We start from the raw sequence: 21,915 nt of genomic DNA, 5'->3' as shown, positions 1-21,915 counted from the left end.
CACCAAAGAGCACCTCCTAGATTTGACAATTTGCTGTTTTTTTTTATCAGTGTGTTGCAGGATTCTTACACTGCTTGTATTTAAAAGAAATTTAGAGAGGCTATGAAATCGATTCCTCTCTTTAGCCTGGTACAGCAGCTGTTGGATCTGAGCCATTCAGCTAGCTTACCTCTGCATAAAGCAAAGTTATCTAGAATTTGAGAACTCAAAGAATAAGTAATGTGTGCCAGGCAGGCATCAGCCCACTTCATCTGAGGACTCTGGTCATTCACTTGAAAAGTTTCCAAGGGTGATAAACAAAATCGGAGAAAATTTCCACTGGGGGAATTTTCAAAAACATTTTTAAAACCACGTCAGTTAAATAATTCTCCAAAAACCTACACAGAAAATTATACTATTCTCTAAATCTGAAGACTGCATTCAACTGTTCAGCAGAAGGATTTTAGCCTTTTTTAATTATGCAGATCTCACTAGATACTGCAGGTCCAGAATTACCACTGAACACATTACAATACTACGTACCATCAGAGTCTATACTGTTCAGTGCTGTTGGAGGTATGATTGATACCTTACATTGGCCAAGTGGACATTTACGAGGATACAGATCTTTACAGGCAGTGTGAACCTATAAAAGAAACACAAAATTATTTCCCTACAGTGGAATTTCTGGGTGAAAGGATAACAGATACAGTATCTATGTAACAAAAATGGACTAATATATAACCTTTAGGCGTGGAGGGAAGAGGAGTGAGACTGGGGGGAAAGAAAAAGTGTATTCAACCACAAAAGCTTGTCACTCATCCCACAAAACATAAGTTTGGAGTACTTCATCTTCAGCGACTCCTATAGCAGATATGAATCATCCTTTCAAGGGAATCGCTTACGTCCATCCATGAGCAAGGGAGGACCAAGTTCCCAGCAGCCAGCATCTGTGCTGGGGGCAGTGGGCACACTGTGCACACGCAAAGCAACACCTCTATACATGCCTGATCTACCTGGATGTTCTGGAAGACATATCTGCACTAAAGCTAGCATACCTATCAAGCCAGACAAACCCAACAAAGATGGGTCCCATAAACCATGTGTTGTAGAGGCCTGTTCCATAATTGTTGGAAAAACAGGCACACACAGAGGGTGCTGCACTTCACCTAAATTTCAGATCACTTCTAGAGATGCCAATCACGCCGATAGCTTCAACAATAAAAAAACTGCTGTCTTTCCACTTCTATAGCCTAGCGTATGAAACCCATCTTTTTAGACAAGCCAAATCAAGAGAAAACTGTATTTTAGGGAAACAGCAATAGCATGTCACAGAATTTCAATCACCAACCTACAGAGTGTCCTGAGGAAGAGAACGTCAAGATTTTGCAGTAATAAAAATATCATTACATTACTATTAATAAATATTAATTAATAAATATAAATAACATTACTAAAAAATTATTGCAGCAATGCCTACAATAAAAGAGACAAGAAAGCAACATACGATTATCAGACATACAGAAGAGTCATCTGAACCTTCAATTATCAGCAGGAGAAGGCAGAGCAAACATATTGGATGACAACACGTATTAAAGAAAAGCTGCATCTGTGGGTGTATTAAAAATTAACTGAAGCAAGTAAGACAGTGATGAGCAATTATGAACGTTAGAGGGACTTGACTTTGCACATGCTGCCTGCTCCTACTTAGTCCAAAAGCACAGTTATGAAATGACAAAATAAAAATAGTGGTGAGCAATAAAGCTGGCAAAATCCTAGACGTTTGGATGTGGTTCAATGCACCTACCATAGCTTTACACCAAAGGCACTTCCAATCTTGCAGGCGTAAAACACTGCCACAAGTCTTGTCGCAGACTGCGCATTTGGCACTGACGGGCAGATTACCCTCTAACCACTGATGAGGCATAGCTATCTGTGAAGAAGTAGTCATAAAAGTTAAATATTTGGAAATCGAAATTAGTTTTGTCTCTCAAATATAGGTGGATTTAAACTATTTCACATAGCTCTACTCTTTCATCTAAGCAGCAGGTATGGCTGACCAGGATAAATGACACTGATGCTCACAAGGCAACAGCTATGAAGGTGGGCTATGGTGGTGTTTCACATGCTAGGCAGAAAACGTGACAGCTGAAGAAGGGAGACATACTTCATTCAACTATTCATGGTACTATGGTAGCAACTAACCACAAAACAACAGGGCAGTTAAACCTAGAGACTCTGTAATACAAATAAGTACCTATTCCCTTAATGTTGACTACATAACACAAATCAATTAAAATAACTAAAATTCAGAATAATAGGCAGAACAGTAGAATGTCTCCTTGGCTTTACGTACCCCCTTGGTCACCATGGCTGGTAAGTCACAGCTCTATAGAGCAGTCCCTAAATGCAGTGCAAAGCTTTACTCAGTGCACTCTTTGTCCCAGTAATACCACAGGCAACTCATGACACTCACAGGTGTGCAACTTAGCACTAACCTTCTAGGAAGAAGTTTCACGTAAGTGGCACATACATAGACATGTTTGTAAAAATAACACATCTACCACAATAAAGCTCTGAAAAGATTTGTCATTTCTCCTGCTTATTTTAAAATTCCTGCTTTCATCAGTAAAAAAACCTCTGCACATCAGTGAATTCCAAGCAGGCCTATGAAACCTTTCCAGCTGTCGATAAAGAGGACACAAAATAGATTGCCAAAACAGCATGGTAGCAGCAAAAAATACCACTTTTGCTTAAGAGCAGTAGGAACTTCTGGGAGCAATTCTCCAGCTTCAGAGTTTCTCTGCATGTCGCCTTTAAAATCTTGTAACACAGCTGCAATGTAGTGCCCATAGATACTAAACTTGTCTTGTGACATAGGAACGTAACTTGTATTCCAAATATCACGTTAATCTTTGAGAAGTGTTCAGGAATATAGCCACCTACCATTAACTTCAATGGGTCACACGGCAATATTTCCACGCTTAGCCTTTTTTTTTGTCCCATAAAGAAAGAAACAGCTTTGGAAAATACTGTAAATACGAATAGTACTTACACCATCTTCATCTTCAATGATGTCTTTTCCAATTGAGGCTAATGTAGTCCATTTGCAGTTATTTGTTGCTCGGACAGCACATCTTTTATGTGCTTTAAACTTACACACTGGAAGGCACACATAAACATGTATGCTATGTTATTTGCTGTATTTCAGTGATACATATCTTTAAAAAAAATAGATATTCCATAAAACTGCCAATTATATGTCACTTAGTCTTGCACACATGACACAACCCAACTAAAAGAAAATTCAGTTCATAATCACTTCAGCTTTAATTCTCTAAATTAGGTTTAACTGCTTAGCTGTAGCCTATGTCAAGTGTGTCCTCAAATCCACATCAGTCTCCGTTTTTTCAGGTGCAATGCAAGGTACTAAGGTACAAATACATCTTTAACTGTGTTTTTGCCTTTTCTATTCCTCCAATGATACAACTCAGATACCTGGTTTAAATTTACAGGAGGCGATGGGGGAGGGTTTCACAGAAATATTTTGCTTCAGGAGCTCTGTTTGTTTGCTTAAAGGATCCCTTTTCATCACCATGCTACATCTGTTTTCCCAGAAGCCGAGAAAGTGGATGGTTAGGTGATGATATATTTATACAATATACTGGTGGTTACAATATTTTGCAAGAGGTTACATTAAGTGAGGAAGAGCCTGACTTTTTATTGGATTATTTATTAAAAATCTAGTAATTGGAATATTCAGCACAAGTGTGTGGTACAGGCAGACATATAGACAATTTAATATTTGTATTTTGTTCACCTCAATTAATATGGCTAGTTAACGATATCATATTAGACCAAACAGACTGACCCACCCAACTGTGGCATCACTCTTACTGGAAGTGCATGACATCATTCTGTTTAGAGTGCATTATATAAATTATTTTGGCAAAGACCATTAAAGGTTTATGAGAACTAGCCAGCAGACCAGAAGTAGTAGTCTCTTTTAAAACAAATATTTGACAGGAAACTATCAAAAGCTTTGGCCCATTGCTTGTCCACTATTAAAAACATTAAGCCACAGTACAAAAGGTCTTGTGAATCATAAATTCTCATTTTAATTCCACTGATACATCACCAGATCAATTTAAAAAGTGATTTGAGACTACGTAAGCAACATCTGAGTTTGAGAGGAATCATCCCTGTTCTGGGAGATGTGTGAAAGTATATGCTTTTAGCTCTAAGAAAGAGAAGGAAACAGAAAAAGGAGTTTTGTTGCTCTTACAGTAATTCCCCTGTTTATTTCAAAAAGTGGCGTTCATAGACCTGAAATGTGCAAATATCCCATATTACTCAATCAACAGGGTAGGCTCACATTTTCAAAACAGTTCAGCATCATATTGTGTTTGCCAAACTAAGCTGGTTCCAAGCACTTATAGAAGTTAACGCTCACAAAAGCACAAAAATAAAGGCTGCATTTTCAAAAGTGACAGGCCTTGAGCAGTTTTGTCACTTTAATGTTTTGGAGAAGATGTGTCATCTTCATATTCGTAAATAATATGCATTTGTCTTTGCTATGCAGATCAAAATACAACAAATCAGGGAAGAGGGGCAGCAGGAAGTCCCAAATGACTATGGCACAGCAAAGTAAGGGAATTTTCAAATCCTACTAAGCTACGGTTCAACTAGATCTCAGGGCCCTGTATTCAACCTCTGCTCTCCCAACAAGGCAAGAGAAATTCAGACCCAGGATCTGAAGATTTGAAGCAAGCCGCACCATGGATGGTAAGTGACAGCTCATGTTTGCTTTGTGGGTACAGTATATAACTTACCAAATCTCAGAACTGACTTTCTGTAGGTCACCTCCCTGTAACCCCAATATCATCAAGCAACAATTCACGTTACCCTTAGCATTAAACATTATCAAAAACAATGACCTTAACACACAGACGTAACTTTCGAGCAAAATACATAGCAGTACAGAAGAGACAGGCATAGAAAGAAAAATTTTTAAACAAATCTCAACCTTAGTTATCACTACCTTCTAATTTCTTTTGTCTCAGATGACAGTGCATCCAATTCATGAATCAGTCTGATATCTGAAATCGTTTGAAAACATGCAGACATACTGCTAGGCATCAATTGCCACTACTTAGCCAATGAAAGTTAAAAGATGAGAAAAGGAAAAATTTAGCCAAATCAAATCTAGGAAATGTGTAGAACATTATTTTATATTTTAATTTCCTATGTAAATGCTTCTAGCTGGAATATGAAGCAGATCTCTCAGAAAGCCAAGAAAACCACTTAATTAGCAAACAGTTGTCACAGTGGTACCAACATCTGCTGTCAGACACAGTGATTAAATCTAGAGCTATTATTATCTATAATGAAGAAAAGTCAACATTACTGAGCGTTATCACAGGATTTCCCGCACTGAAAATATACGCCTTTGTTATAGAACGCTTCTGTCTCACAGGCCTTTCATTCTAACCACCCACCAATTAATTCAACTACATTGGCAAGACATTCAATTTCTTCTTCCCCAAACTTACCACTCTACCACCTATTTTACGATGAGTTTTCTTTTTTCTGTTCTTCAAAGAACTGGCTCAGACTGTTCTTTTCCAACTTCAAAGGCCAAAGCCAAAGTTTTGAAACTGATCTGAAGATCCCTGAGCTGATATCTATAGTTTAAGTTGTCAAGATGGAAGGATTTGTCTTCAGGTATTCCAAGAAACCTGCTGTTTTGTTTCTGAGAATACTATCACATGACGGATGGACAAGCCACAGTGAAAACAGAGTGACTCAAGTGAAAACAGCAATGTAAATTCACTCCAATTTGAAGCTTATGTCTATGTCATAAAGGATAAAATTCAGTATTTTCTTGGTAGTTTTTACTATACACACCCAAATAAAAAACTCCCTAGGTTAATTTAATATTACAGAGTGCTAAAAGAATACTCATATTACAAAGTCAAGTACTACAAAATTAAGTTACTCATGCAACTTTAATATAGCTTCCATATGCAAGTGTAAAGTCTTCAGTTATATGACCATACACTTTTTGAGAATAGGACCCTCATTCACTGCATGCCATGGATGATTCTTGGTACGTACGCAGTTGTGCCATACTCTGGTTCATAATGATTTTCAACAGGTATTTGCCTTATTTACAAAAAATCGAATGAAATACTGCTTTTTAGACACCAATAGTCATTTCTTCCTGGCCTTTTAAAATTATTATTATTATTATGCTCAGTACCACTGCAGTTAAGATCTTTTTTTCAATACTGTACATCTTCAAAGTATCAGTGACTTCAAAACAGCTTCAGCTGATTTTTGCAGTTACATAAAACTCAGCATTTTTGTGACATAGGTCCCAGATTATAAACAACACACAACTACTGATTTGATCAAAAATCTTATTGAAGTGATTTTCCTAGGATTACAGAGGGGCACAGTGTGATACAAAGTCACAGAACACAGTTTTCTATTACTCCTAAATTCTTTTAACCATGAACATCCCTTCTCTTCCTGACCGCTTCATTCACTATTCACTCTCCAGCCTGTGCAGAAAACGTGGCAAAAACCCTGGAGACAAGGACTATCCAAGTAGTGCATGTACAATACCCTGTGCAGTGGGTAAGAACAACAGCGTTTTGTGGGGAAAAAAACCACAATCATAATGAAAAAAGACCAAGTGCACCTCATTTGCAGAGGCAATTTAATCTCAGTGTTTTCTTATTGCTTGACTTCACAATCCTAAAGTGTTTTTTCAATATTTTTTGTTTGTGCAATTCATCACAGTAGAAAGCATCTCATTTAAACTGCAATCTCCAGCTTATTAGGTATATTTGATATTCAACATTCAAGATTCAGTCATGATAATGAAAACACTACGTGAAGAAATACATCTTTGAGAATAATCATAAAGGCAGTGTTCCACTGGCAATGACTTGGACAGAAACGTGGTATCAATAGAGAGCAATTGAGGCTAAAGAGCTTTTGAAGAGTTTCCATAGATAATAATCTATGTTCTTTAGGTTTCTTTGCGTAAGCATTCCATCTATCTGTGTTTACCTGATAACCTCTTAGGCTTAGAGTTCTGAGCATACAGCAAGCTAAATTCTGAATAAGAGAAACATTTGAGGAACATAAAGAACAAAAGCCTTACTTGATTCAGCTAGTTTGGAGTAGTTTCCAAAGCAAGGCAAAAGAATTATAACTTCTCTGTCCTAGTAAATACTGTGGATGAATGGTGCAGAGATCAGTCCTTTAGAGCCAGCTAGAGCAACACAACACACAGATCGTCTTTAGAGAAGACACAAAAGCAGGAACTACTGGGAAGAATAGAACTGCATCTCAAAGGAGTGTATGATTAATTTTTTTAAAAGTCAATTATTTCTTGAGCAGTAGAAAGAATGAAGCCTGGTTTGATATGAATTTACATCTTCAGTTTGACACACGTATCGACTCTTTGACTTGTAAAAAGATGTAACTTTACACTACAGTCTTCTCCCTAGCAAAGATACTAATGTACCTGCTTTTCCTACACTGGTTTCCACAAAACTTACAGGAGTATCTTCAGGGTGGCCTGCAGTTAATTTGGTCAACCTTTGCCAAGGCCTACTGGGAGGGAAGGTGCCCTGAAAAAAGAAGGCACCCATCTTATCTCCAGAAGAAATTAGGCTTGTTGTGCGGTCAGGCTAAAAAACCAGTTGCGCAGTGCTGCTGGAGACTAGCAGGTCTAAGAGAATAAAATATTACAGGACTGAGCTTCTAAAGTATTGTAAGGTGCAAAATATCAGTGATAGGATTTATTTTTATTTTCATCTACAGGTAATAGTCAATAATCAGACCACAAAGAGTACGAAGACTCTAAGATACTTTTGAGATAACTTGGTGTGCCAGTAATGAGAACCACTGAGAGAGGAAGAGCTCCAATATCTCTTGAGAAGAAGCCTCTCGTGCTTCTCAATTGAAAAGATAATAGAGTAGCCCAGGATCAATGATCACACAAATAATTGAATTTAGTATAGATATAAATGGATTCCTAGTGTAAAGCAGTACTGGAAGTTTCAGATGCCAGGCATGAATATTTAAACAGGTTTTTTAAAGATCTAATGAGAAAAAGCAGCACAGAACACGTCTGGGGAATCTTAAGACTCCATACTTCCTACATCATCTCCTGAAACAGTGTATATTGCTAACACGGTGTAAGCCAAAAAAATAAATGGTGAAATGCATTAGAAGTGCACATGACAGAAGCAAGTAAAAATTAACTCAGTCACATTAGAATCTCAAAGAAAGAAATAGTGTCAAACCAAAATACACTTCTTTTATATAAAGAAATGAAGTACAGTTAAACACGGGTTTTTACAGATACACAGAATCAGGGACAAAGTATGAGTATTCCAGTAAAAGAGTCAACCTTCAACTGATTTAGATCAGATGTATAATTAAGGTTCTCGTTTTATTTTTAAAAGCACTTGAAAAAAAAAATAAAGAAAACAGATATAAACTAGTAGCTAAAAAGTAAAAGGAGGTAAACTTATTAATAGATAAAAGAATATCATAGTATCTACATATAAACCAATCCAGGTTATACACGTTTATGAAACTGTGAACCAGTGAAAGTAAATCCAGTCTACCATCAAAAGCCATTCATAAAAACTGCTGAAATATCAACTGGTATCAGAAACGTGGCTAAATGTAGCATTAGCTTGTAAAAAGTTATGCAGAAAGTTGACAAAGTCCAAATCTGGAAATTAAGGAAACTTCCTTAATGAAAAAGTTAGCGTCATGATTTGATGTGGCAGGAGGAGGTTCTGGTGGCAGGAGCTGGCCACCGGATCCTTCCCCCCCACACACATCAAACCGTGACAGCATCAAAGCCTCGGAAATTAAAACCATACTTAGAAGCAAAATAAGACACTGAAAAGCCAGAAAATGATGAACTACAACCATTAATATTGATAATCTTACAAGAATAATTCTTGCTAAAGAGCCTTTTGAAATAAACCATGATATTAACTTATGAAAGGATAAATTCTTTATGAAAGAAGTCTTTCCTTTCCTTTGCCTGAGCAAACAGAACTGTATTTGTACACAGAGGCAATAAAACTGCATTTTAGCTAAGCACATGATTCTTCCATCTGCCAATATCAGACACTGAAAATACCATAATTGCCTTAAAACTGTCCAAAGGACTTACACGCAGTGGAAAACACAAAGCAGAGAAGCTGGAAGTAACTATGCTACTTCCAATTTCTATGAAACGGGTTCATCCCGTTCCTTGGCAACTGCACCATTAGCTACATTAAAAGCACGGACAATTCAGGACAGTGGGTTAATGTTTCCTTTGTAAGGTTTCCTTAACATGCCTTATTATGCTTAGACCTCAGGTATTGTAACAACATCTGCGTTTGCAGTTGGGCAAGCACGCATTCAAAAATCAAGTTTTGAACAGTGTTAAGTAACAGTAACTCTTTTCTGGACAGTTAGCTATTTTGTAATTTAATATCTCTACATTTCATACACACCATAGGGTCACACTGATACTTGATTTTCTGCTGGATTCCAACACAAGTAGACTTCTTACCACTTTTTCACAGAACTTGTAGCAAAATATAAATAAATAAGCTCTTTCAGGTTTAATATAAATATTTGCTTGCGAAATAAAATTTCTCCGGATAAGCTTAATGCCAAAGTCTTAGCGACATCGCCTCTTTTTTTTTTTTTTGTGCTGGATTTCATCTCTTCATCTATCAAAACGCAAAGGCATCTACATCTCTACGCCCTCACTGCATGAGAGAATTTTTAAAGCAATAAATCTCTCCTCATCTGTCCTGCCCATACTGCAGGATCAGACAGCAGCAACAGAGCAAACAAGAATCAGAGGTTATAGTGCTGAACAAAGCGCTAAGAATTTTTACAGATTTGAGGCAGAAACTACCATTACGATTTTTTTCCTGAGGAATGCCAATTCTGCAAACCAGTAAGACTATTTTGTTTCACATCTGCGTTTTTGAAGGGGAAATCAAAGAAATCCTATCTTTTCTTGCAAATCGTCCACTCAGGCACACACATTCCAAACTGGTCACTGCAGCAGAAGGAACTGTTTTATTGAAATGCATTAGAAAAAGGCACTCGGACCGCGGAGAAGGTGGGCCAGATCATTAGCAGTCCTTCTGCCCAAGAGAAAGTCACTCTAGTAAATAGATTTCTCCCCTCGGGCTTTTTTCTTACTCATTAGTTTCAGAATCATTACTTGTCTTGAATTTTCAGCCATCTGTCTGCACAACCAGCATTACAAACAGGGGGAAGAAAGCATTTATTTTACCTTCACAAGACAGGCCGTGAGAAGTGACTCCAGAGAGGCTCTCTCTACACACGTTACAGAAGGTGGGTCGGGCATGGGAGCAGGCGTACCAGTTATGCATCCCTGAGAAATGTTCCACATTAAACTGTGCGGTCTAGTAAAGGAGAAGTTAAGACAAATTTGCAAGTACAGAACACAGCTACAGTGACTGAAATTACCTACGGTTCCATATTATAGGGGACAACAACGCAATGTTCACCAAAAGTATTTTCCAAAGGGTATTTAGCCTGCTGACCCTCCGAACTTCTAAACAGAAGTGTGATAACACGCTCTCATTTCGATAGTGAAGGTCTTAACAGGAAGCTTCACTCTGACGACACTCCACACACTTTTCACACTAAGGAGGGTGAATACTCCAGTTCTGTGTCCTGTAGCTTGATCTGTTGAGCTAGAGCAAGTCGCACCAACAGGGATGTCAACTTACCTCATAGTGTTCTCTGGACTGAACGGACTTCAGAGAGCTTATCCAGTCCTCCATTTCTTTTCGGTTCTCAGCACACAGTATTAGCCTCCTAAATGGAGTGATTATCTGAAAAAGATAACACATTCTGATTAATCCAAATAGTAAAACTCGTGATAGAGCATAATATTTAACGTACTCTTTCCTGTGAGATGATGCAAGAGGAAGACACGCCCTAGATGACAAGATATTAAATGCTTAAAAAAATATTTTCTTTAATACACTACCAACAACAAAGGAGTTTGCTTTTTCTTTTCCAGTTCCCAAGATTCCAATTAGGCTTCAGTACAGGTCTTTCCAAATATTGTATATTGACCATGCTCCGTTCTCAGCTCTTTGTCTATGCACTGGGATTTAAATACTCAAATGGCAGGCAATGAAACTGCTAAAACAACCGTTCTGGAAATGAATAATTGACTAAGATTGCAATCCTATTTCATAACAGCATTATAGCAACTGCAAGGTCGATTCCAATTGCTAGAGACAAAACCAAATCAAAATCAAAAGAAACAAAATAGAAATGTTTTAGAAATCTTAAACAATAACAACAAAAAAACTTTCATCATATTTCTCTATCTTGCATATTGATATTAAATTTATACAAATTTAAACATACCTAAATTTAAAACAGAATTTTCTATAAAAACTCAGTATAAGAACACATGCAAATCTTTATAAAAAGACACAAAGAACAAAAGCAAACAGCTGAAATCATATCCTACTAGGATGGTTGAATTAATTCCTGGAACAAGTTGATGCTGAGGAGTTTTCAGTGGTCTGGAGTTGAATTCTAGAAATCTGAAAATGTTGTACCTAGGCGTTTCAGAGTAAAAGCTGTTTTCCCCTTTCCCTCACCAGTAGAAAAATAATTAAAATAACAGGAAGGCACCAGAAACTAACTCCCACTGAAATTATTTTGAGCACTGCACTAAAATAGACAAAGCAGTTACTTACATAGCAAAGAATTTAAAACAAAGTAAGAATATGAAATGAAAGTTATTTCTTTTGTTGTAGGAAGTCTAAAAAAATAAAACTAAATCCTCTCTCAGTCTTATACATAAACCCATCGCATAATATGTCCCACCCACACTTGCAAATTACTTAAGTACAACAAAGAAAAGACAACCAGAAAGTGAAAGCTTTGAGTATTGTTTTAAATGCTGCAGGCTAGATATTGTAACAATTGCACAGGATTAGTAAACACTTATCTACAGCTGCGTTTACTTACCCAATCTCTGCTGCAAATAGTCTCTAGCCCTGACTTGCCCTATCCACTCCTTCATTAAACTGAGCTGCACTTTAACGTATCTCAGAGGCAACGTAACTGAAGTGCAGCAAGCTGCAAGTCACATGGAGGAGAGGCAAAAAACCCTGTGCGCTTGCTTTTTTTTTTTTTTTTATGTACTCACTTCACATGGAATGGAACAGTTCCTCTGTTTTCTATTTCCTTCAATCTTGCTTAAGCTTTTTAATAAGGTTTATTAGTAGCTCTCCGCAGCTCTTCCTAAAGAACAGTTAATGCAAAGAGCAATGCTTCTCTCATTAGTTTGGAGCCAAACAGACGCTTTATTACTTCAAAATGTTTTTCTAGGCCAGGTCATCAAATGAAGCCCAGAAAAGCCATTAAATCATAATATAACCACAGCTCCAACAACAATCAGCATTCTGCTGGAATTTCCAGGTTTCAGTGGACTCAGAAATATTATTTGGGCAAATACACCCACTAGATTATTTCCTATTATATAGCATGACATTATAATAGGGATTAAGTAAGGACGAGTCCACTCAAAACTCTGCACTTAGCATCCATCCTTCACCCATGCTCAGTACTGATGCTAACCTGTAACCAGATGTTATGAAATGCCATTAAGCAACAACAGCTGCATGAAGACTCCTGATAATCTTGATCTTTTCAAGTAATATTTACTTATATTACTCTTGCCTTTAATACTACTGATCACAGAAATCGCTTGTGCGTCCCCCCGCTCTCCCTTCCCAAAATCAAGGCCTTAGTTCAGTTGTTCACACATAGTTACCCAGTGCCAATGGAGATGCCCTTTGGTATCCAAAACATTGGCACGGGGCAGGTATATATGACAGGGCACCACAGCATGAGGAACAGAAGCTATAAATAAGCCAGGTGAGACACCAAAGGCCATCTCAAAAACTACTACAAATCCATGTATTGACAATCAAATCATGTCACCAAACATTGATAACTAATGCATGTAAACATACCAGAACTTCCTATATCCCAACTTCTTATCAAATTCAGAGCATAACAAACTTAATAAGGTTGAGAGCACTTCAACACGCTGAAAGTTAAATTATATACTGACGATCACATGAATGAATGGTCAATTATTATTAGAGCTGTAAAAATAAAATGGAAAATTGGAAGACATTTGTAAACACAGCATCTATAACACGATGATTAAACTACGTATTCTCTTTGATTTACATCTCTTAACAACAAACTTCAAGAAAGTAAATAACATGAAGAAAGACAAAATGCATTGTATACCAAAAACATAGACTATGTTTGGAATTTTTCTTAAAATAAAAAAAAAAAGATAAACTAAGCAGTCCATTTAGGTTCTCATCTACTTCAGTCTACAAAATCATGGAGAAGATGTACTCTCATTATTTATTAGATATTTCACGTAATGTAAGAACTCAGAGAATGAAGGAAATTATTAGCAAATAACAAGAAGTGTTTTTTCCTAAATGTAACACATTAGTTAGATTTGAAAAGTATTCCCAAAGGATGTTGAGGACACCAGAAGTATAAATGTCTAAAAAGGTATTTGACAAATTCATCACTAATAGATGCATCATATACTATAAAACTCAGTATCAGAAACCTTCAATTTCGCAAGTCCTCAAAATCCAACGAGGGAACGTTGGGAAGTTACACAACAGGAACAATCACCTCACATGCCCTGCTGCTTACACTCCTTTCTTGAGTCCCTGCTACTGCTATTACACTACTCTGATTCAATATGGTTTCATGAGCTTTATGCTAACTCAGTATAGCTGTTCTTCCTTGTCCTAAACTGAGAATGACTTCTTATACCTTCTTATTTGCATTTACACAGAAGGCATGCTTTCTTATGGGTGCTTATAGAAGGTTATGATTAACTAACTTATGTGAGATGTTTAGTGTGCATTCATTAAAGACAGCTGAACCTGTGTGCAGACACAATCAGAATTAAAATTGATTTAATTGTCCTTAAAACCATTTTCCAGTCATGTAAATTTGGATTTCATTACCAATCTCACCTCATTGCATGTAGTCATATTCGAAGTTCTGTATCTTTTCTTCTACCGATCACAGTCAGCATGTTTTCTTGTATTACATATTACTTTTTTTAAAATTAATGCTTGATGCCTGAAATATTATTATTTATATATCACTCTGAATATGCTAAACTCTCAATAGACAAGAAGAAATTATATCATACAATGACAAAGGAAGTATCACAGGAAACAATGGAAGATGACTGAGGTAACATAAGAATGAGAAAATTCTTAAATCTTGGAGGAACTCAGGTGCCAGTGGTTCACATGCTGACAAAGCAGGAGACAAATCAAGAAGGATGAAGACAGACAAAAGGCCTTAAAAATAAATAAATCAAGCAGATTTAATTTAGAAGATTAAGTTACTTTGAAAATTTTCACTGTTGTTAAGTAGCCAAGAAGAAGTCATGGCTGATTTTGAAAGAGAAAGTTTCCAAAGCCAGATACTGCAGTATATTGGAAAGTAATGAAATTGAGGTAGTGGGAATTAAAAACGCTTTTAACGCAGTAGGTATAGGGAAAGAGTGAGCATACACGTTCTTAAAAGTAGAAGGTAAACAACACAAGTCCTAAAACATCACAAGGAATAAATAATGTCTGGAGAGGAAGACAAATGGCCCACTAATGTGATAATGTTCCTATTCAGTCCAGAAAAATTGGAGGCTTTTTGAGTGGGGAATGAAGGAGGAAACAAGGAAATTGTTCAGTCTGCCACCACACAGGCCTTGCCATAAATTGGGATTTTGACACACGTTCACATTAGGATAATTTGGCTTCTAAAAAACCACAGAAACTCATACAGATGTACACACGCATCTGGAAAATACTTCAATGAAAATTACACAGCCAAGTTTTGGGCCACTACTGCAACTTTCTTTCAGACAGCACCTATAAGGAACAAGCTTACCATCTTGAAAGGATATAAAATTGCCATTAAATTCAGTGTAAATTCGAAAGCACTTTTTGCTTTCAAAGGGGTTAACTTTACCGATAACATTCTATATGCCTTCAACCCAATGGGTATAGACCTACAATCTGTAAAAGAAAATCATAGAGAGTTTAATTAAAGCCTATTGCCTAATTTATAACATATTGTATCAGCAATATATAAGAAAATACAGTTCCCAAAGCTTGGTGCCTACATTTCTGGTTTCCTTTACTGATTCAAAGAAAAATGCAGACACTACATTTGCTAATCAAGAAAATAATGGTCTACATCTCAGCAGCAACACAGCAGCTATTGTAAAGCACCCCACTTCCTGCAACATGATATTTGCATTAAGGCACCTTCTGCTGCTCTAAACTATTATCAGGCATTACACTAATAGCACTTTGTATGGCCGATCTTGAATTGACTTAGTAATGTAGAAACATCACTTAGAATCTGAAACAGGCGGGGAAATGGTTTTCCTGTTCTTTGAACAGATATTTTTAAAATATCTTTCTGGAACTAATGAAGAGCGGGTGATACAGCGAGAGAACACTGCCACCTCTCCTCTTAGGGACCGTACCCAATGCTGGGGCATGAACGTAACAGATGTAATGCTTCCTAACTTCTCTGTGCTTCCAGACGTCAACGAGCAAGTTCTGGCAAATACCAGGATAACACGTGATGCCTCCCTTGCTTTCTGCCTGCCACTCCATTTCCTTGTCCTCGCGCAGGTGAGTCCACATGAATGTGACAGATGGATGCACCTCCATCACAGTGGTGGGAGTATTCTGCTGGGGTCCTTGATGCTCCCATACCTACCAGAACTTGTCTGCAAAAATCGCAGTGCTAACAGTTGGGCAGCTTTCTACAATACTTTAATTTCTTGGATTCAGGATACTAAATAAATTATAAGAGTCAAAGGTGTAGTTGGTGCTTTATGGTGAATCGTCACTATCATTTTTCAAGTTGAGCCGAGCCAGGCAGAAAGTATAACTTACAAAGGGGCAGGAGCATTTAAAAGCAAGGCCAGTAATAAATGGCTATTACATTTGCCTGAATACAACACAGAATTTATAATCAGAACAATTAGCTCTGTCTACTCCACTAAAACGTTGCTTCCCTCTTCTTGCTGGCCTTCTCCTATTTCACTGTTGCCAAGCTCACAAGTAAGACAGTAATGTGTGGTTTTGGCCCCCACTATAAAAACTCTTAAAAGGGAGAAGAAAAAGGTTAGTCCCACACAGCATCTCCTGCACCAGTACACCAGGACAAGTGGCCTTAACTAAAAGGCAGGACAAAAGTGGTTACATCACAGAAACAGGTACTACTCTAATCTACTCTGATTTCACTCTGCAGTAGAATCCAGCCTGGGTAATTCAGGCGGCCTTGCCTTATGCCACATTCCTGGTAAAAATGAAGGAGCATGACCAAGAATACATCCAGGCACATGAAGGACAAGAAAGTGATATGGAGTAAGCATGGATTCACCAAGGGGAAGTCATCCTTGACCAATCTGGTAACCTATGATGAAATGGCTGGCTTGGTGGTTGAAGGGAGAGGCAGATGTCGTCCACCTTGACTCCAGTAAGGCTTTCAGCACTATCTCTTAAGATCCTCATAAAGAAGCTGATGAAGCATAGGCTGGATGAACAGACAATGAGGTGGATTGAAAACTGGCTGAATGGGTGGTGATGAGTAGCACAAAGTCTAGTTGAAGGCCAGTAACTGGCGGTCTACCCAAAAGGTCAACACTGGGTCCAGTCCTATTTAACATCTTCATTAATGACCTGGATGATGGGGCAGAGTGCACTCTCAGGAAGTTTGCTGATGACAAAAACTGGGAAGAGTGGCTGATATGCCAGAGGACTGTGCTGTCATCCAGCGGGACCTCAGCAGGCTGGAGAAATGGGCTAACAGAAACGTCATGGAGTTGAACAAGAGAAGTGCAAAGTCCTGCACCTGGGGAGGAATAACCCCAGGCACCAAAGTATGCTGGGCGCTACCCAGCTGGAAAGCAGTTTGGCAGAAAAAGACCTGGGGGTCCTGGTGGACATCAAATTGAACATGAGCCAGCAATGTGCCCTTGTGGAAAAGAAGGCAAATGGTATCCTGGGCTGCATTAGAAGGAGTGTTGCCAGCAGGTTGAGTGAGGTGACCCTTCCCCTCTGCTATGCACTGGTGAGGCCACACCTGGAGTACTGTGTCCAGTCCTGGGCTGCTCGGCAGAAGACATACTGAAGACAGTCCAGGGAAGGGCCACAATGATGATTATGGGACTGCAGCTTCTCACATAGGAGCATTGTACGTGAGAGCTGGGACTGTTTAGCCTGGAGAAGAGAAGGCTCAGGGAGATCTTATTAATGTATGTAAATATCTGAAGGGAGGGTACGAAGAGGACAGAGTCAAGCTCTATCCAGAGGTGCCCAGTGACAGGCTAAGAGACACTGGCCACAAACTGAAACACAGGAGACTCTGTGTGAACATCAGGAAACGCTTTTTTACTGTGAAAAGTGACTGAGCACTGGCACAGGTTGCTCAAGGTGGCATCTTCATCCTTGGAGATACTGAAAAGCTGTCTGCACACGGCCCTGGGCAGGCTGCTCTAGGTGGCCCTGCTTCAGCACGGGGTTTGGACCAGATGACCTCCAGAGGTCTCTTCCATCCCCCAAATCACTCTGTGATTCTGTGAAAACAGAATCCCAGCAAATCAAGTAATCCAGTTATGACACATCCAGCCTCAAACTGTAGAACAGATGCAAAAAGTATCCAGCAAAGGTCACTTTGCCAGAAATCTACAGTTCCTCAGATTTGACCTCATGCATCCAACGTCAACCAAATGGTAACAGAAAAATATTATTCCTTCAGAAGTATAACCTTACAATGAGACTGTTACAGGAAGCAGGGTAGGAAAGTTTCATGAATTTGGACTGAAGAATTAGAAATTTATCTTAAATCAGTATTGAAGCACAGCAAAAACAATAAACCACTCTTGTAAATGTAAACTGGAAACGCTACACATAGTTCAAGGCCTACGCGTTTCTTTAAAGCCCCTAAAGATTTGTTAAGCTCGTTACTTCGCACTGCTGTGTCCCTACTCCAGCTTCACCAGCTCGTTACGCGTCTGTCAGATGGGATAGCTTCTGTGCTTAAAGGAAAACATTTGGTTATATATTTAATGGCATTAGGTACAAAATTATACAAAATAAATCAGCACCTGACTATTTTTATCTCCTGTAATAACAGATGCCTGTTTAAACATGATCCAGCTGCTGGAAGCCAGGGATCCTTGTTCACTAGAAGCAGGAAATTAATTCAAAGTTTACACCAATGGCTTTGTTTATAAAATTATTTGGTATACAGGAACTGCACCGAGGGATACTTTTTAAGGTTTCTCCAGGTATTTTAACCACTCTCAAATTAAGATGAGAAAGAAACATCAGAGAATAGGTAACTGTAAAACTGCAGGAAGAAAGGAATCTGGTAGTCCTCAGAGTTTGTTCTCCAAACACCCCAACTGCTTCACCAATGCTATACCATGAGCTCAGACAAAGAAATAAAAGATTTTTTAAGTGCATTTCCTTCTATGCAAATCTTCTTATCGTGTTTTACAAATTAAAGAAGCTCTTAGAAAACTAAAGGAAGAAAAAGAGATATTTTCTGTGAGCTATTTTCGAAAAAATTCTGCTTAAGCTTGAAATCTGTAGAAAAGAAGCTCCAGGTAAATATAACTAGAACCAAAATGTACAATACAGCCCAGAATGGTCACATTTTTAAGCATCTCCTTGTTTTCCTCTTCTGAAAAGTGTTCAGCTTTCTTGTAACAGCTCAACCCCAAGCGATTTATCTACGGATTTTAGCCTCATGGTTGAAATGCTTTATTGCTTTTTCATAATGAAACTTAAAGTTTCAACATCTCCAGACACTTTAGGGAAAGGGAGACAGTGCATCAGGTCAGAGATAAGTGTAAAACTTGAAAGTCACACCCAAAGCTATCCAAAGAGCTCTCAGCTTCATTATGGTTTTTTGTCACTGTCAGAGGGCCGAAGAAAATGAGCAAATGTTAAATGCAGGAAAAAACCCTAAGTGCATCACAAGTGCACACTAATTGCTTTTGTCTCTCCAATTTTCTTCCCTGCAGTATATTAATTTGCTATTTCAGTTTTTGTTTTGTTTCCAAGCTGCCTGAATATAGAAGAAGAAAAAAAAACACAACTGAGTGGAAAATTGAACAAAATGGAATACAAAGCACTTCCCCTCTCTTTCCGTGGTTTGGGTATTGCTCAGTCTGGGAGCAGCAAAAAGCCTTCATCATTTAGAGGCTAATCAGCTTCTGTATGAAACAGCAGATAGTTCACAACTAGGGAAAAACTAAATCCACCCCAAGAGTTAGCTACTCGTGCAAAGCTGAGTCACGCTGGTGAGGCCAGCTCTGGAACTTGAACTTTTTCCAGCCATATTCTACCTCCTGGAGATGACAAGAGGCCCCAAGATCTTCACAGATGTCACTCTAGGACTTCTGTCAGCCCAGCATTAGACTGCAAACAGGGCATGGGGACTGTCTGGATATGCCATTCCCTCGTCTTGATGTGGTGCCACACACTCACCCTTCTGGTAAGACCATAGGCAAAATTTAAAATTCAGTGTTTCTGGAAGTGGGATTCAGCTCAGAGCGGAAGGCACTTCAAGTAGAGACAGCTACAAATGTGCCTGAACTCTCACCATCATCAGTATATACTGTTAGCAATGTTAACGCTTAACTGGAACGCAAAGGGAATTTCAAAGTGTGCCCAAACCCAGGTAATTATTGTACACCTAAAGGCTAAACACAACGTAAAGTACGCTGAGAGGAATCCTAAGGATAGCACCACACACAGTTCACATCACTTCACTGATATTTGTTTCGTTTTCCTTCATACCAGTAATTTCATAAAACTAACATAAGCTCATTATCCATGCCTGGACCACTATTATTATTATTACTGTTGTTAATAAAATTAAAATTAGTATGCAAATTAGTTAAGATACACATATAGACGATGTTCATGCAAACTGAAGTGTTCACATAAGACTGGGTTAAGTAAATTTAATGTGTAAATTATTTGAAATTCGGTTTACGTAAATTCATCCAGAAGCATGTTTCCAAACATAAATCCATTTCTTTTGTGTCCCTGTGGTTTATTAAAGGGAGGAGTCAAGCAAGAGTGTCTCCCTTCAAGGCAACATCAGCAGAGACTCTATGTAGAAATTTACTTAAAATACATTTTTCACAAAGAAATAAAATCGCAGATAGCTGTGTTCCAGAGTATTCCTACAGAGCAAAATAGAAAGTTTAATCATCCAGGCTAACAAAAAGGCAGTGAAAAAGTTTGCTTAGCAACACCTGAAACCAGGAGAAACCACCCCAAGTCTGGAACAAACCAAAGCTTTGAAGGTGGTTGCCAATCCCATGATCCCAGGAGTCACTCCACATAGGAGTAGCAAGATGATTTCAACAAACCACAGAAGTATGAAAGGCTGTGAAAGAGAAGCCGCAGAAAACCTAGAAAAAGTCAGTGCAACCTTCAGATGAGTGGCCCTTGGAAAAAAACAGACTGAGGTAGGACAGTGTTTGTAAGAGGCTTGAGGTTATGAACAAAGAAACCATCTCCGGATGTCCACTGAGACCAAACTGCAGTAAATTGGATTTTGTAAACAAGTGGGACAGCATCAGAGAAATACCTCCACTGGAATCCATAAGCTTTTCTACACTTAAATAAAGCTCAAGACCCTGGACTATGGGCAAATAGAGAGTCAGTAATAAAATCGAATTGATGTTAGATTATTTAAATAGGAAAAAACAGTATTAGGATAACTATTCCCAGCTTTGGGACTACCTCTCTTTGTCTCTAATATTTGAAAAGACAGAAGACTGGAGAGCTCAAACCCAAAGACAAAAGGTCTCCTTTGGGAGAAGGCTCTTCTCATTTCCTCTTGATGTGGCTTGGAGAAGGTTAAGCAGTTCTCACATTCCCTGAAGTTCTGGTAGTCCCTGAAGAAAAGCCTCAGTAACAACTCGGAAAAAATCTGAGTGGCAAGAGAGGAAGCAAAATATGTCCAAGTCTAAGAAATTAACACTACCTCTCCAACATACTGCAAAAGTCTGGCAATGCATTCTGTTTTCCAAGCCCATTGAGAATATTAAATGTTAATTTCTTAAAATCAATTAGAAGCAGCTAATCTCAATCATGAGCAGAAAGCTGACTGATGTCAGAGGCAGCAGGGCTGAAATAAACTGCTAAAAAGCAAGACGCCCTCGGGCCCAGTTGTAATACTCAACTTGAAATTGTGATGAATTGCAAGAACTGAGCTTCCAGTATAACTGGGCAACCTCCCATTAAAAACAGCAGCTGCACAGGAGGATTCAAAGACGAAAAGAATTGGTTTATGCTTTAAGCTGGTTCCACATGAATTATATGCCAGTAAACTTTACATCCTCGGCCAAGACGTACGATATGCTACATTCAGAAATGTAGATAGGAAATAGGGTAATCAGAGCTCTGGAAGAAAACAATGTAAACTGGAAGAAAGCAATATAAATTTTAACCAGAGTTGAAGCCCAGTTGCTCCAATGGAGTATCACTAACCTTTAAAAAACATCTATCCATCTCAAACTAATAAGTCAAAGGAAAATGAGCAAATATAAATGTTTCGTTTTCCAAAATCTATTCAAATTTGCAGAGTATTAAGGAAATCTCAGACAACCGGATAAAGATTTTTTTGTTTAAAAACATATTAGGTAGAACTCTCTGCTTTCAAGTCAAAGTTAATTGAGAAGTCTGACCAAAAAAGTGGAAATTGGAGAAAAAAAAATAACTTTTTGTAACA

General features: G+C 38.2%; 1 protein-coding gene across 3 annotated transcripts in view; it reads right to left on the bottom strand.

The window, feature by feature from the left end:
- The window catches only part of DGKH (diacylglycerol kinase eta), a 166,762-nt gene that overhangs the window by 41,637 nt on the left and 103,210 nt on the right, over nt 1-21,915 (bottom strand). For 2 of the 3 annotated variants that reach the window (XM_086611813.1, XM_086611823.1), the window contains 5 exons: nt 10,785-10,889; nt 10,322-10,454; nt 3,035-3,141; nt 1,787-1,912; nt 523-625 (listed from right to left, as the gene is read on the bottom strand). In XM_086611813.1, coding sequence (XP_086467939.1) covers nt 523-625; nt 1,787-1,912; nt 3,035-3,141; nt 10,322-10,454; nt 10,785-10,889 — 574 coding nt within the window. Of the gene's footprint in view, nt 1-522; nt 626-1,786; nt 1,913-3,034; nt 3,142-10,321; nt 10,455-10,784; nt 10,890-21,915 lie in introns of those variants that run through there. The other variant, XM_009989571.2, reaches the window with a different exon arrangement.

The sequence above is a fragment of the Tauraco erythrolophus genome, chromosome 1 (genome assembly GCF_009769465.1).
Source record: "Tauraco erythrolophus isolate bTauEry1 chromosome 1, bTauEry1.pri, whole genome shotgun sequence".
Lineage (NCBI taxonomy): Eukaryota > Metazoa > Chordata > Aves > Musophagiformes > Musophagidae > Tauraco > Tauraco erythrolophus.
Note: the sequence above shows the minus strand (reverse complement) of the source record. Positions and strands in the feature narration are given on the sequence as shown.